This window comes from Oncorhynchus nerka, linkage group LG20 (genome assembly GCF_034236695.1).
Source record: "Oncorhynchus nerka isolate Pitt River linkage group LG20, Oner_Uvic_2.0, whole genome shotgun sequence".
Classification (NCBI taxonomy): domain Eukaryota; kingdom Metazoa; phylum Chordata; class Actinopteri; order Salmoniformes; family Salmonidae; genus Oncorhynchus; species Oncorhynchus nerka.
The window spans coordinates 36295111-36311822 of record NC_088415.1 but is presented as its reverse complement, the minus strand read 5'-3'; the positions used below and the strand labels follow the sequence as shown (position 1 = coordinate 36311822).

Genomic DNA, 16712 nt, shown 5'->3' with positions numbered 1-16712 from the left:
TAAAATGAATCATGGAGGTGGCAGCAAGCATCATGCTGTGAGGATGTTCTTCAGCGGCGAGGACTTGGGAGACTAGTCAGGATTGAGGGAAAGATGAATGGAGTAAAGTACAGAGAGATCCTTGAAATCCTGAGTGCTCTGGAGCAGGTTTTCAGACTTGGGCGAAGGTTCACCTTCCAACCGGACGAGCACACAGTCAAGACAATGCAGGAGTAGCTTCGGGACAAGTGTTTGAATGGCCCACCCAGAGACCAGACTTGAACCCGATCTCACATCTTTAGAGACCTAAAAATAGCTGTGCAGCGTCGCTCCTCATCCAACCTGACAGAGCTTGAGAGCATCTGCAGAGAAGAATGGGAAACAATCCCCAAATACAAGTGTGTCAAGCTTGTAGTGTCATACCCAAGAAGACTCGAAGCAGTAATCGCTGCCAAAGGTGCTTCAACAAAGTACTGAGTTAAGTGTCTGAATACTTATGTAAATAGATTTGTGTTTTATTTTTAATAAATTTGCTAACATTTCTGAAAACCTGTTTTTAGTTTGTCATTATGGGTTATTGTGTGTAGATTGAGAGGGGATAAAAAACAATTTAATCAATTTTAGAATAAGGCTGTAAAGTAACAAAATGTGGAAAAAGTCAAGGGGTCCGAATACTTTCTGAATGCAATGTAAGCCATTTTACAATTTGCACAAGGGAAATTATGTCCACAGAATTTTAAATGCTGAACTTAAGCTAATAGGACTGCACCCTTTTGATGTATACCATTTCCTCCGACCCCACTTCAAGAGGAGCATAATTGTAATATTGTACGAGAAATAGTCAGAAAACTGGTCACACTGAGATTTACTGCATGTTAGGTAAGCTCACTCAAAGGGAACAGACGTAAACACTATACATAAGATCATGTACAGACAAAGATAGTGTAAAAGTACAATCACTGTAGTTTCATAACCCATACTAACAGGGTATGAATGACCTTACACCCAATGACTCTAGTAAGCTAAGACAAACATGGGAAATGGCTGCAGGGGGTTAGAACCATAGGACTCTGGACACTATACACAAGTGTGAAGGCATTATGCAAGATTTATGGGGGAAGAAAACGGTCAATTCTACTCTCCTATAACTACCGACCGAAAGAGGTAGCTAACTCAAGTTCTCTGCTGTGTGAACCCTATCAAATGGCAAATTGTATTGTATTGAGTTTATACACTCAATTACACTTATGAACTAAAACATTACTGGATATGGGAGGCGAAATATCAGTGGTTGCTTCTGTCATGGCCACGCAAGTGTTGACCAAAGTGACAGCATGAAGGCCTTACTACTTCAGGCATCTTGCCATAAGCTGCTGCAGTCACATGCATTTCCAGTGGATATGGCAAATAGATTGCTATACTATATACAAACATGCACAAAGCCCAGAAAAACACTAAATATTTTCACATATTTGTTGGGTCAAGCTCTCTAAATCAATGGGGAGGTACGGTAATTGACTGGTTGATCTTTATGTTTAGAACCTGATAAGAAAATGTATCTCATTTATATATTGCAGTGAACAACATCCACAAATACTCGCATAATTGGTGGATTATAATTATAAACAAGGAAACTGTTGACAGGCTGGGGTTCTTTCTCTATTACAAAAAGGCAGCACACAAAATGTACACTCGAGATTATTTATGTTATTGTACAATCTGCATTTAGAACAAATAATAATAAAAAAAAGATTAAGATGTACAGTATTCCGAATGATCAGGTCTGGTGTGGACCGATGACTCCGCCTGCCTCGTCTTCTTTAGGCCAACCAGAGCTCCAGTGATGGAAGAGGGGAGGGGCCAGGGCCTAGGAATGGCGCATACAGAAGTGATTGCATGTTTGTGTGTGTCAGCATATGCGTTCGCCCACATGTATGTTCCTATGTCTATGTGTTTATGTACACGTGCATACATGTAGGTCCCTATATCTGTGTGTGTGTGTGTATGTATGTACGCTTGAGTGTTGGCAGGCACCTGAATGAAAAAAGGAGGGAGGTGGTAGATGGGGTGAAAGGATGACTGAAAACAAGAGGGGGAAAAGGAGGAGAGTAGTAACATGGGTTCAGTTGGTGTAGATCTGGCCCTCTGGTGGCTGGGGGAGCTTCATGTTCTCCTTACACATCATGAGTCGTCTGAGCTCCTGCAGGACCACACGGATGCTGTATGAGTTCTGCCACTTGGCCAGCGCAGACACTGCTCGTGTGTCAACCTGCAGGACAGGGAACAAGGAGAGAGAAACATTGTCACACCTCAATCACACTCACATCCATCACACTAACATAACCTGCCAGAAAAAGTTGTTTTTAATGGGTGTAAAATGCAGATACAGTGCCTTTCGGAAAGTATTCAGACCCCTTGACTGTTCCCACATTTTGTTACGTTAAAGCCTTATTCGAAAATGTATTAAATTGTTTATTTCCCCTCATCAATCTACACACAATACACCATAACTTTAAAGAGAAACCAGCATGACATTTTTGCCAATGTATACTAAATAAAAAACAGAACTACCTTATTTACATAAGTATACAGAACCTTTGCTATGAGACTCGAGGTTGAGCTTAAGTGCATTTTTTCCATTGATCATCCTTGAGATGTTCTTACAACTTGATTGGAGTCTACCTGTGGTAAATTCAATTGATTGGACATTATTTGGAAAGGCACACATCGGTCTATATAACGTCCCACTTGACAATGCATGTCAGAGCAAAAACCATGCCATGAGGTCGAAATAATTGTCCGTAGAGCTCCGAGACAGGATTGTGTCGAGGCACAGATCTGGGGAAGGGTAAAAAAATAAAAATGTCTGCAGCATTGAAGGTCCCCAAGAACAGTGGCCTCCATCATTCTTAAATGGAAGTTTGGAAGCACCAAGACTGAGCAATCAGGGGACAAGGGCCTTGGATCAGGAAGGTGACCAAGAACCCGATGGTCACTGACAGAGCTCCTCTGTGGAGATGGGAGAACCTTCTAGAAGAACAGACATCTTTGCAGCACTCCATCAATCAGGCCTTTATGGTAGAGTGGCCAGATGGAAGCCACTCTTCAGTAAAAGGCACATTACAGTCCGCTTGGAGTTCAGACCATGATTCTCTGTTCTGATGAAACCAAGATTCAACTCTTTGGTCTGAATGCCAAGCATCACGCCTGGATGAAAACCTTCCCTAGGGTGAAGCATAGTGGTGGCAGTATCATGCTGTGGGGATGTTTTTCAGCGGCAGGGACTGGGAGACAAGTCAGGATTGAGGGAAATATGACCAGAGCAAAGTACAGAGAGATCTTTGATGAAAGCCCCAGTCTGCTCTGGAGCGGGTTAAAGTTCACCTTCCAACAGGACAACGACCCTAAGCACACAGCCAAGACAATGTAGGAGTGGCTTCGGGACAAGTCTCTAAATGTCCGGAAGCCAGAGCTCGTACTTGGCCCAGTCAGAGCCTGAACTTGATCGAATAGCTGTGCAGCGACACTCCCCATCCAACCTGACAGAGCTTGAGAGCATCCGCAGAGAAGAATGGGAGAAGCTCACCAAATATAGATGTGCCAAGCTTGTAGCATCATACACAATAAGACAATGCCTTCAAATGTGCTTCAACAAAGTACTGAGTAAAGAGTCGGAAAACTTAAGTAAATGTTATAGTTTTTGTTTATATATAAACTCAGCCAAAAAAGAAACTGCCCTTTATCAGGAAGGACCGTGGCTTTCAAAGATAATTCGTAAAAATCCAAATAACTTCACAGATCTTCATTGTAAAGGGTTTAAACACTGTTTCCCATGCTTGTTCAATGAATCATAAACAATTAATGAACATGCACCTATAGAACGGTCATTAAGACACTAACAGCTTACAGACGGTAGGCAACTAAGGTCACAGTTATGAAAACTTAGGACACTGCAGGCCGTTCTACACCAAAAGAAAGATGCCCAGGGTCCCTGCTCATCTGTGGGAACGTGCCTTAGGCATGCTGCAAGGAAGCATGAGGACTGCAGATGTGGCCAGGGCAATAAATTGCATTGTCCGTACTGGGAGATGCCTAAGAGAGCGCTACAGGGAGACAGGACGGACAGCTGCTCGTCCTCGCAGTGGCAGACCACGTATTACAACATCACACCTGCGGAACAGGTACAGGATGGCCCGAGTTACACCAGGAACGCACAATCCCTCCATCAGTGTTCAGACTGTCCGCAATAGGCTAAGAGCAGCTGGACTGAGGGCCTAAGGCAGGTCCTCACCAGACATCACCAGCAACAACGTTGCCTATGGGCACAAACCCACTGTCGCTGGACCAGACAGGACTGGCAAAAAGTGCTCTTCACTGACACGGTTTTGTCTCACCAGGTGCGATTTGCATTTATCGTCGAAGGAATTAGCGTTTCACCGAGACCTGTACTCTGGATCGATTTGGAGGTGGAGGGTCCGTCATGGTCTGGGGCAGTGTGTCACAGCATCATCAGACTGCCTGCAATGACCACAAGCTCAATCTCAACGTTGTGCGTTACAGGGAAGACATCCTCCTCCCTCATATGGTACCCTTCCTGCAGGCTCATCCTGACATGATTCAAGCATGACAATGCCACTAGCCATACTGCTCGTTCTGTGCGTGATTTCCTGCAAGACAGGAATGTCAGTGTTCTGCCATGGCCAGCGAAGAGCCCGGATTTTAATCCCATTGAGCATGTCTGGGACCTGTTGGCTAGGGCCATTCCCCCCAGAAATGTCCAGGAACTTGCAGGTGCCTTGGTGGAAGAGCAGGGTAACATGTCACAGCAAGAACTGGCAATTCTGGTGCAGTCCATGAGGAGGAGATGCACTGTAGAGGCCGACCGATTAATCGGCATGGTCGATTAATTAGGGCCGATTTCAAGTTTTCATAATTGGTAGGCATTTTGATGCCGATTATGTGTGTGATTAGTGTGTGGCAGGCTGACCACCTTTTACGCGAGTGCAGCAAGGAGCCACGGTATGTTTCTAGCTAGCATTAAACTTATCTTATAAAAAGAAAAAACAATCTTAACCTAATCACTAGTTAACTACACATGGTTGATGATATTACTAGTTTAACAAGCTTGTCCTGCGTTCCAAATAATCAATGCGGTGCCTGTTAATTTATCATTGAATCACAGCCTACTTCGACAAACGGGTGATTTAACAAAAGCATTCGAAAAAAGCACTGACGTTGCACCAATGTACCTAACCATAAACATCAATGCCTTTCTTAAAATCAATACACAAGTATATATTTTTTTAAACCTGCATATTTAGTAAAGAAATTCATGCTAGCAGGCAGTATTAACTAGGGAAATTGTGTCACTTCTCTTGCGTTCTATGCAAGCAGAGTCAGGGTATATGCAGCAGTTTGGGCCGCCTGGCTCAAGACCATTTCTTCCTAACAAAGACTAAATTAATTTGCCAGAATTGTACATAATTATGACATAACATTGAAGTTTGTGCAATGTAACAGTAATATTTAGACTTATGGATGCCATCAGTTCAATAAAATACAGAACGGTTCAGTATTTCACTGAAAGAATAAACGTCTTGTTTTCAAAATGATTGTTTCTTGATTTGACCATATTAATGACCTAAGGCTCGTATTTCTGTGTGTTTATTATATTATAATTAAGTCTATGATTTGATAGAGCAGTCTGAGCGGTGGTAGGCAGCAGCAGGCTCGTAAGCATTCATTCAAACAGCACTTTCCTGCGTTTGCCAGCAGCTCTTCGCAATTGAAGCACAGAACTGTTTATGACTTCAAGCCAATCAACTCCCGAGATTAGGCTGGCAATAAAAATGCGCCTATAAGAACAACCAATAGTCAAAGGTATATGAAATACAAATGGTAGAGAGAGAAATAGTTGACGCTACAAATCTGAACTACAAATCTAAAACTTCTTAACTGGAGAATATTGAAGACTCATGTTAAAAGGAACCACCAGCTTTCATATATGTTCTCATGTTCTGAGCAAGGAGCTTAAACGTTAGCTTTTTTAAATGGCACATATTGTACTTTTACTTTCTTCTCCAACACTGTGTTTTTGCATTATTTAAACCAAATTGAACATGTTTCATTATTTATTTGAGACTAAATATATTTTATTTATGTATTATATTAAGTTAAAATAAAAGTGTTCATTCAGTTTTGTTGTAGTTGTCATTAAAAATATATATAAATATATATATATTTTTTTAAATTGGCAGATTAATCAGTATCTGCTTTTTTTGGTCCTACAATAATCGGTATCGGCATTGAAAAATCATAATCGCTAGACCTCTAATGCATTGCAGTACTTAATGCAGCTGGTGGCCACACCAGATACTGACTTACTTTTGATTTTGACCACCCTTTGTTCAGGGACACATTATTCCATTTCTGTTAGTCACATGTCTGTGGAACTTGTTCAGTTTACGTCTCAGTTGTTGAATCTTATGTTCGTACAAATATTTACACATGTTAAGTCTGCTGAAAATAAACGCAGTTGACAGTGAGGATGTTTCTTTTTTTGCTGAGTTTATAAATTAGCAAACATTTCTAAAAACCTGTTTTTGCTTTGTCATTATGGGTTACTGTTTCTAGGTTGATAATGGGAAAAAAACGATGTAATACATTATAGAGTAAGGCTGTAACTTAAAATGTGGAAAAAGTCAAGGGGTCTGAATACTTTCCCAAAGGCTCTGTAAGTATACTTTAATGCAACCTCTGGAATAGCCTATCCTGCAGAAGCTACATTATATATGATCATGTATAACTATATTTAGTATGTTCAAGCAAAGTACTGCCGTCTGAAATGGCAATGGACTCTTATTGCATGTGACATTTCCTGTCCGTAAAGTGACCTAAACTTAGTAGGCATTTATATTTATTATGGATCCCCATTAGCAGCTGCCAAGGCAGCAGTTAATTATGCTGGACCCTAGGAAAAGTGAGGCAGATATAATTAAAAACATTACATTTCACAACACATTAAGTGTGTGCCCTCAGGCCACTACTCTACTACCACATATCTACAACAAAACCCATGTGTACGTTGTGTACCAGTCACCCAACTGCATGTTAGCCCTGCACTAAACTCCATCTTATTATAGCAGCCAGGGGCAATTTCAATCAGTCATTCACTTCAATTAACATAACCAAATCTTCAAACATACATCAAAAAATATCTACAACACAAAAGAGATATTTTCCAATATCCTCCTTCCCAAATTGAAATATTTTGCAGGATTTACAGCATTTTATGAAACAGCAAAAAAGGCCACCCAAACAGGTTTACTTACCACGCCATTGGAGTTGTGCACACCATTCAAGTTGATCTTAGTCACAAATCTGACAAACGGTGGTGCCTCTGGATATCTGGGACCACATTCAACCTTTAGACTGTACATCCTATTTTCATAGATTGTCTGAAAAATGACATACAAAAGACATACAAAAGACATCAGTGAGAATGGCAGGCCAGACAAAGGTTCCTGATAGCAGGTTATACAGAACATCTACATAGGAAACAGTGGCCTCATCCAGGAACAAACTCTAGTCCATACTCCCTAGAAGCTTGTGAAGAACAGAGGTTTGGATAGATTTAGCATTATGGTTATAACTCAGCCTTGCTCTTTGATATTCTAGGTGGAATTTTTTCCATATTGCTTACATCGGTCATAACCTCTCAGGTTGCCACAAGTGCCTAGTGTGGTCAGCACTAGGGGTCGTTTCTGAACAAGGCCAGGGAACCAAACTTGGTGGATGCCTGTGGATCAGAGTAGCCTACTCACCCTAGGAGGGCCAATGATCATCCCTCTCCATCTTGTTAAGGTCATGTCCTCATCATCTTCCAATCCCCAGCTCACTGTCCCATCCCCCACACCTTTCTGACCTTCTTCCAGCTCTTCAAGCAGCCGGAAGTTACGAGGAACCTTAACGCCTGTTAGTGTGAGAGACAAGCACAGAAAACAGAAATGATTGAAATACAAGACAAAACCAAAACAGTAGACATCCCGTTATGGTTAAAGAAAACACTGAGAATACCAAACATTAGGTACACCTTCCTAATATTTGCACCCCGCCCCTTTTTTCTCAGAACCGCCTCAATTCTTTGGGGCATGGACTCTACAAACTGTCGAAAGCATTAAACAGGTATGTTGGCCCATGTTGACGCCAATGCTTCTCCACAGTTGTGTCAAGTTGGCTGCATGTCTTTTGGGTGGTGGACCATTCTTGTACAAACGGGAAACCCAGCAGCGTTGCAATTCTTGACACAAATCGGTGAGCCTGGCACCTACTACCATACCCGTTCAAAAGCTCTGAAACATTTTGACTTGCCATTCACCGTCAATGGCACACATACCACAATCCTTGTCTCAATTATCTCAAGGCTTAATATTTTTATTTTTAATCCTTCTTTAACCGGTCTCCTCCCCTTCATCAATAAAAGATTATACCTTCCACCTGGTCAGTCTATGGTGTTCTTAATGTTTTGTATACTCAATGCATTTGTCAATTACCCACCAAGGCAAGCTTTTCAATTCTTCTAAAGTGCCCTTTGAACGGTTATTGCAGCACTTGCCAGGTTGTCTGTTTTTTGTTGATTTCAAGCCATACAAGACGAGCGATAGGCTAACTTTGACTGCAAAACAGGTCGAGTGGGTCAGACCACCTCAAGCTGTACCAAAACAGTTCACTTGTGCCTAGTTGCCACTGACATTGGTCATGTCATCTGTCAATCACACCTGTACCTGGTCCATTGACCAATAGTCTGGTAGTAGCCAAAATGAGGCTGCTATCCAGATTCTGCTTCCTACTAGTCAAGTCCCTTTAAGCAGCTCCAGAGAACAGTGGTTGTTCATAAACATCTGAAATACACTCAACAGCTGTCCATAAACCTCTAGATAGGCCTACAGAAGTTAGTTGGTGAATTTAGCATTAGACAAGTTATGAATATTGTAGTGATGGAATGATTGATACCAGCACTCCAATGCAGTTTTCAAAGCATGACTGATCCGACAACGTACCGATGCTCGTTCCAAAGTAACATTATGACGTGATTAATGACATCCTTGGCAGCCTCATTTTGGCTACTACCAGACTATTGGTCAATGGACCAGGTACAGATGTGATTGACAGATGACGTGACCAATGTCAGTGGCAACTAGGCATAGGTGAACTGTTTTGGTACAGCTTGAGGTGGTCTGACCCACTCAACCTGTTTTGCAGTCAAAGTTAGACTATCGCTGGTCAAACGACCTCCACTCATCACTGTAAAACGCTCCCTGAAACACTTCAGCGAGCAGGCCTTTCTAATCGACCTGGCCGGGGTATCCTGGAAGGATATTGATCTCATCCCGTCAGTAGAGGATGCCTGGATATTTTTTTTTAAATGCCTTCCTAACCATCTTACAAAAAAGTACACCATTCTGTATACTTCCGGCCCTTCTTTGGACACTGTGTTAACAACCCTCCAGGCAAGCTTCAATGCCATACAACTCTCCTTCCGTGGCCTCCAATTGCTCTTAAATACAAGTAAAACTAAATGCATGCTCTTCAACCGATCGCTACCTGCACCTACCCGCCTGTCCAACATCACTACTCTGGACGGCTCTGACTTAGAATACGTGGACAACTACAAATACTTAGGTGTCTGGTTAGACTGTAAACTCTCCTTCCAGACCCATATCAAACATCTCCAATCCAAAGTTAAATCTAGAATTGGCTTCCTATTTCGCAACAAAGCATCCTTCACTCATGCTGCCAAACATACCCTTGTAAAACTGACCATCCTACCAATCCTCGACTTTGGCGATGTCATTTACAAAATAGCCTCCAATACCCTACTCAACAAATTGGATGCAGTCTATCACAGTGCAATCCGTTTTGTCACCAAAGCCCCATATACTACCCACCATTACGACCTGTACGCTCTCGTTGGCTGGCCCTCGCTTCATACTCGTCGCCAAACCCACTGGCTCCATGTCATCTACAAGATCCTGCTAGGTAAAGTCCCCCCTTATCTCAGCTCGCTGGTCACCATAGCATCTCCCACCTGTAGCACACGCTCCAGCAGGTATATCTCTCTAGTCACCCCCAAAACCAATTCTTTCTTTAGCCGCCTCTCCTTCCAGTTCTCTGCTGCCAATGACTGGAACGAACTACAAAAATCTCTGAAACTGGAAACACTTATCTCCCTCACTAGCTTTAAGCACCAACTGTCAAAGCAGCTCACATATTACTGCACCTGTACATAGCCCACCTATAATTTAGCCCAAACAACTACCTCTTTTCCCAACTGTATTTAATTTATTTTGCTCCTTTGCACCCCATTATTTTTATTTCTACTTTGCACATTCTTCCATTGCAAAACTACCATTCCAGTGTTTTACTTGCTATATTGTATTTACTTTGCCACCATGGCCTTTTTAGCCTTTACCTCCCTTCTCACCTCATTTGCTCACATTGTATATAGACTTTTATACTGTATGTTTGTTTTACTCCATGTGTAACTCTGTGTCGTTGTATCTGTCGAACTGCTTTGCTTTATCTTGGCCAGGTCGCAATTGTAAATGAGAACTTGTTCTCAACTTGCCTACCTGGTTAAATAAAGTTGAAAAAATCAAATAAAATCCTTCACTTTGTTTGATCACATGGTTTTTCAAACCTTGTGTTGCAAACTGACATCCCACGCATTTAAAGCTGCTTTCAAACACCGACCACTACGGGACACTGTACTTACAATGTTAGGATTTTTTCATGTAGCATCACCTGAACAGTAGTTCAGCAGGTGAAGTCCGGGTCCAGAACACTCAGATGACAGGGAATGGGGTTGAAACCCGGTGGAGGCATATTATTCTGTGGATCTTTTTATGTGACCACACTTCCTGCACATTTCTGTTTAAACAATTAGTTGTATTGAGTAAAGTATAAGCTTCTGTCTTAAGCAGGGGTTGGAACTGGTTCAGGGAACAGAACTGAGAACCAGAAAATAATTACATCTTTTGAAGACCAAATCTGAACCGCGAACAAAAGTGATATATACTGTCCAGGAAAAGAACAGTTAATTTAAAAGCATGGGAACTGGTTAATAACTAGGGACGTACAATATAAAAATCGGTAAGCATATCAGAATCAGACGATATTAGCTAAAAATGGCAACATCGGCCCGATGTCAAGTTCAACGCCGATGTCAAAGCTGGCGTGCATACCTATATAACGTAGGTAGATGACGTACCGAGGCCACGAAAAATACAGCTACACTTTCAACACAGAATTCCTAACCTAGCTCACAATGTCTGCTGTGTGGATCTATTTTGAGGTTCCAATGGAAGATAACAGAGGGGAGAAAGTGAAATCTTTCAATACCACAAACCTAATTACTGATTTGAAAGTGCATCACCCCCAGACGTTCAGTGACTACTTAGAACAAAAGCAGAAAAAAAACTAGGCGTACACTTCCAACAACTAAACAAGTTCAAGTCGAGTAGTCATTTGAAAGAATAAGAACATTTCAGAGAGACAACTCAGGCGAAATCCATTAAAACGCCAAGAAAATGGAATTCATTGCCCTTAACAATCAACCGTTACCTGTTGTGGACGATGTTGGCTTTCGCCGACTGGTCGAGCCCCTCGAGCCCCGGTACACACTACCAAGTAGGCACTATTTTCAGATGTTACCCTACCCGGAGTTACACAGTATTGTTGAAACGCACATCCATGAGCTACTTGCTATGGGCGTCACTGCTATTAGCTTCCCGATTGACATTTGGACCAGCGATGTCAGTCCCATGAGCATGCGGAGTCTGACAGCACAGTGGGTCGACAAGGATTTCGTATTGAGGAAAGCTACATTTCATGCTCAAGAATGTGCTGCAATATCAATGGCATTTGAGAACATGTTTGAAACATAAACACACTCCTAGCTCGATTCAAACAACTGACCTGAGAAATAATCTCATCAACTGCGTCTGCAGAAGACGTGATACCCTCTGTCATGGCATTGAAACGCCCGCTCAACATAACTGGGGACACCGACCGTGGGGTTAAAACTTGCAAAGGTACTCTACTAGAGGTTGTGAACAGGCGATTCGGTGGCATTCTCTCTGGGCCTCTAATGTGTCGCCACCATGCGCGATGCTAGGTACAAGGACTGATACTTCGATGCAGACAAGAAAGTGTCCTTTAACAAATTACAAAAACACTTTGTTTCAACATTTTGTAGCCAATTTATTTTTTACTTTCCTTAAATGGTCCACCTTGTGGTTCAGCTGTCAGAGATTTGAGCACTAAATGCATCAGGGCATCGAATGTATAGGCTTAGGCGTTTACTGTAGGACTTTAAAATAGAATATATATAAAAAAGTTAGAGATGCTTAGGCCTAGCCACATAGAGAGCGATATGCCGGTGGTATGCTATGACACCGACATGCATTTCTTATAAAGGCATACAGAAGGAGGCTAATTCTTTAATTTTCTATCTGAATATTTTATATACAGATAAGCATTATAATTGTTCAATTCTAGGAGTAACTTTGGAAGGCCTAAAACATTCTTCGTCACCTCAGGTTCCAACTGACTACAACGTTTGAATGCCGCTGGCACTGCCTTGGGCTCCCGAGTGGCACAGCGTTCTAAAGCACTGCATCTCAGTGCTAGAGCCGTCACTACAGACACGAATCCAGGCTGTATCACAACCGGCCATGATTGGGAGTTCCATATGGGGGCACCACAATTGACCCGGCGTCGTCCAGGTTTGGCCGGTGTGTGAATGAAGGAAGATAACGATGTGCTCTGAGTGATAGCACAGTAATGCACACTTAAGGTTTGGGCTCTACCGGCATTTAAAGCGCACTTCCGGGTTTTCCAATCACGAGTAAATCTGATTACAAGTATCAAGTATGAAGAAACTGACACGTTTAAGAATGAGTATGATGAGATCGACACACCCTTAGTGATTCAGAATTAAGGGAGAGATTTTGAATTAGAAGAATGGATTATCCTTTTCAATGCTAATTAAAGATACTATAGTTATCACGTTTCACATTGGCTTTATTAACTACAATAGTGGTGCCACTCTGCAAAAAGTTCCATGGGGAAATAATTTCAGTCTTAACCTTTTGCGTGTAGGGGGCAGTATTTTCGTTTTTGACTAAAAAAGGTACCCATTTGAAACTGCCTATTTCTCAGCCCCAGGAACTAGAATATGCATATAAATTGTCAGATTATGATAGAAAACACTCTAAAGTTTACAAAACTCTAAAAAATATTGTCTGTGAGTATGCCTATCCTCCATTTAAAGGGATATCAATCAGATTCCTTTTTCTATGGCTTCCCTAAGTTGTCAGTCTTTGGACATAGTTTCAGGCTTTTATTTTGAAAAATGAGTGTGAAGGATCAGTGGATAGGTGTGGATTTTTTTGATTGCTTTTCTGATTTTCGTGACCTAGCTACTTATCTTAGTGAACGTTATGCTATCGATAAACTTACAAACGCTTGGATTGCTTTCGCTGTAAAGCATAATTTCAATATCTGAGACGACAGGTGGATTAACAAAAGGCTAAGCTGTGTTTTCCTATGTTGCACTTGTGATTTCATGAATATGAATATTTTTTAGTAATATTATTTGACTGTGGCGCTATGCTATTCAGCGGTTGCTGATGACAATTATCCCGCTACCGGGATGGGTAGCGTCAACAAGTTAAGCATCCTAAATAATGACCAAAATTACATTTGACAGCAAAGAAGGGGGGATTCACAGCTAAAAATTGGAAGCATGATAAAGGTGCGAACCTGGAATGGTAACTCAGTGTAGGCTATGAAGACTCACAACTAACCGCTGCACATGAAGATTTGATGAATAGTGGAAAACATATATATAAAACATCAAACGCTGATTTTCATTACTGACCAGCAGCTGTCACTAATGCGCATTGTGTTAAAAGCTCAGCGGAATTAACATTTTCAACACAATTTGGTGAAAGCCACAAAGACTTCAGAAAGCCTGTTTCCCATCACTAGAGTATACCACAGGGGAAACAGTACATCAATGGGATTGATTAATGGGTTACTCGTGGCTCCTTGCTGAACTGTATCCACTAAGTTTAGACATTGTTATATTATTGGGTGCAGAGGTGAGCAATAAGTCAGGGCAGATTTAGTGGGTAGACCCATTGACACGGAGGTTCTAGAAATGTTCTGCTAAATTCCTAGTCATAGCTATCTGGTAGTGTGGCATTTAATTTCCATTTGATAAATTACAGCATTTATGCTTATATTGTTTTTGGTAATAAAAACGGATAGTTAGTGTATAATTAGGCTAATCAGATACGTGTAACGTTTATAGAGACCACTCTGCATCAATTACCCCACTATCACTACCCAACCAAAGTTAGTACAATAAAACCCCTGACTATTTTGGGTTCTTGATTATCAACTAGGCGTATATATAGAGCTAGCTAATTCAATTTGTAACGTCACTGGCCTGTAAAGCAATCCGAAGAAATGTGTGCTAGCCATTTCAGTTCATAGGCCAAAACGGGTCTGGCCTAAATTCTGATGAGTGAGCTAACGTTTGCTAGCGGGTTGATGTCATCATAGTTAACTAGAAAGCCTATTTTCTACATACAATGTAATATAGCCATATTTCCAACATAACTTAAGATAGCTAACTACTACAAGTCAATGTGACTGACAAGTTAGTTGAAGTTACCCCACGAAATCACTGACAAATCGTGTCGTTCAGGCTAACTTGTGTTGAAACCGTTCATATATAGTTAGCCAGCTACCTCAAGACAACTCAGCCAGTTCGACCTACTCCTGCGACTAGCGAATAATGAGCTAGTTTGTAGCTTTCTTACTAATGACGTTCAGGATGTGGAAGCTAATGTGAGCAGCTAGCTAGAGTGGTTCGCAAACGTTAGCTAGTTACAGGCTAAAAACAACGCCTGGTGAATGACGCGGCAATTGATCAGTCGACACAGGTTGGCGAGTTATTTTGCCATGTTAATGAGTTAGATTTAGCGTTAAAAGTATGGGTACCTATACATGGATAGGTTCCAAAGGAATTTGACATGTCCTGTTAGTGTCAATTCACTATGGCAATGGAAATTACAAGACATAAAAACCTTGTCAGCTGGCAGATACCAGGTGCTAGCTTGCTAATTTCGCTAACTATTAGCTATGTATAGCAATGTTTTGAAAAAAGAAGCCGTACTCGAGCATTTATGTAAGATATATTGCAACATGGAACGCTTGTACACTTCATAAACAAACGTTTATTGACTGTTACATGGAATAGGTCATGTGGTAGTCGTTTATTTATCTGAATAATTTACCTGATCCGGCGGCGACCGCCATCTTGTCGCTTAGTAGCGGGAGCGCACACGTAACCATGGTTGGTTAAAGGGGAGCGGAGAGATGGGAACGCGCTTGCTCGAGATTTACCAATAATAACGCAACGAAAGAGGCGTTTAAAAAAATATATATATGTACAGACAATGGTAGTTCATTTGACAATGGCATATAAAAAAAAAAGAAGCTATTAGCAGAGAGGAAGAGGAAGTGAGAGCGATAACTGTATAGGTAGCGGTTTTTCGTATTTTTTCACTCTTTTTTTATTAACAACAAATCAATACATAAAGCACATGAGGGAACACAAGCATACATAGATTACAAACAATGCACAATCGAGCTAGGGGGTACAATATCACATTACAATTACACAAGGACATGCATATACTTACAATTCTAACAGCTTTTTTGTTAGTAGAGCATTTAACCGTCTTAAAATACAGTTCAATGTATTTTTGTAGGGTACGAAAATGTGGTTTTCTGTTTGTAAATTTACATTTGTGTTCGTATTTTTTCGCTCACCAAGCAAGGAGTTTCTGTGGAGGTATCATAATACTATAACATTTAGAGGTCAAACAAGGAAATGGTTCCAATCGTTTTTTTTCCCAAACGTTTTTCTACCATAGTTTTTTCCCACATGGAATTTTAGAAATACTTCAAATAAGGGCTGTGTTTCATGTAGGCTTATCCTGGTGTGACGTTTTGATAACCAGGTAAATCTCTTTTGGACAAGGTTACTTTTATCAATATATTAATCTATTTACTTGCAGTTTTGAAAATGCTATTTAGCATCAAAGTAGACATCATGCAAGACTACAAATCCCTGCACGTCATATCTAGCTGGTATCGTGTCAATTTACAATTTTCCCCAAAACGTATTAATTACTACGTTTAGCTAACAGAGCCTTACCTTTGCCCGGATTCGGCAATCTCGTCCAGATCATCATGGCATTTGTAGTTCTTTATGATAACCACATTAGCAGCTAATTGGGGTTTAAAAATGTTTTGGGGGGTAAATATAGGTGAATATATTGATGTGACTTTGTCATATAGAGATTCACACGGTTATCAAACCATCACGCAATTGTAAGCCTACACAAAACACAGCCCTTATTATAATTTTAAGTGTTTCTAAAAATCCTCTCTGGGAAAAATGATTGGAACCACTTCCTGTTAGGACTGCTAGGTTTTATAGGTATTATAACTCATACTGTGGTACTCTATGGAGGTCAATAGCTAGGTTTCCATCCAATTGGCAACAGGTTTTCATGCAAATATTCTATAATATGCATAAAGAAAATGTGCATTTTCCCAACAGTGGTATGTTTTTTTGGGGGGGGGATAAAAAG

At 41.1% G+C, this 16712-nt stretch overlaps 1 protein-coding gene across 2 annotated transcripts; it reads right to left on the bottom strand.

Moving 5' to 3' along the window:
* Positions 1-1666: 1666 nt before the first annotated feature.
* Positions 1667-16322, bottom strand: LOC115102404 (ubiquitin-conjugating enzyme E2 variant 1). Of its 2 annotated transcripts, none has more exons than XM_029622324.2 (4): positions 16274-16322; positions 7803-7951; positions 7311-7436; positions 1667-2248 (listed from the first exon to the last, which is right to left on the bottom strand). In XM_029622324.2, the coding sequence occupies exons 1-4, from the start codon at positions 16308-16310 to the stop codon at positions 2102-2104; spliced, it is 459 nt and encodes a 152-aa protein (XP_029478184.1). In that variant the 5' UTR covers positions 16311-16322; the 3' UTR covers positions 1667-2101. The 2 variants fall into 2 exon arrangements, with proteins under 2 accessions (XP_029478184.1, XP_029478183.1); XM_029622323.2 differs by lacking the exon at positions 16274-16322 and adding an exon at positions 15348-15454.
* Positions 16323-16712: the final 390 nt, after the last annotated feature.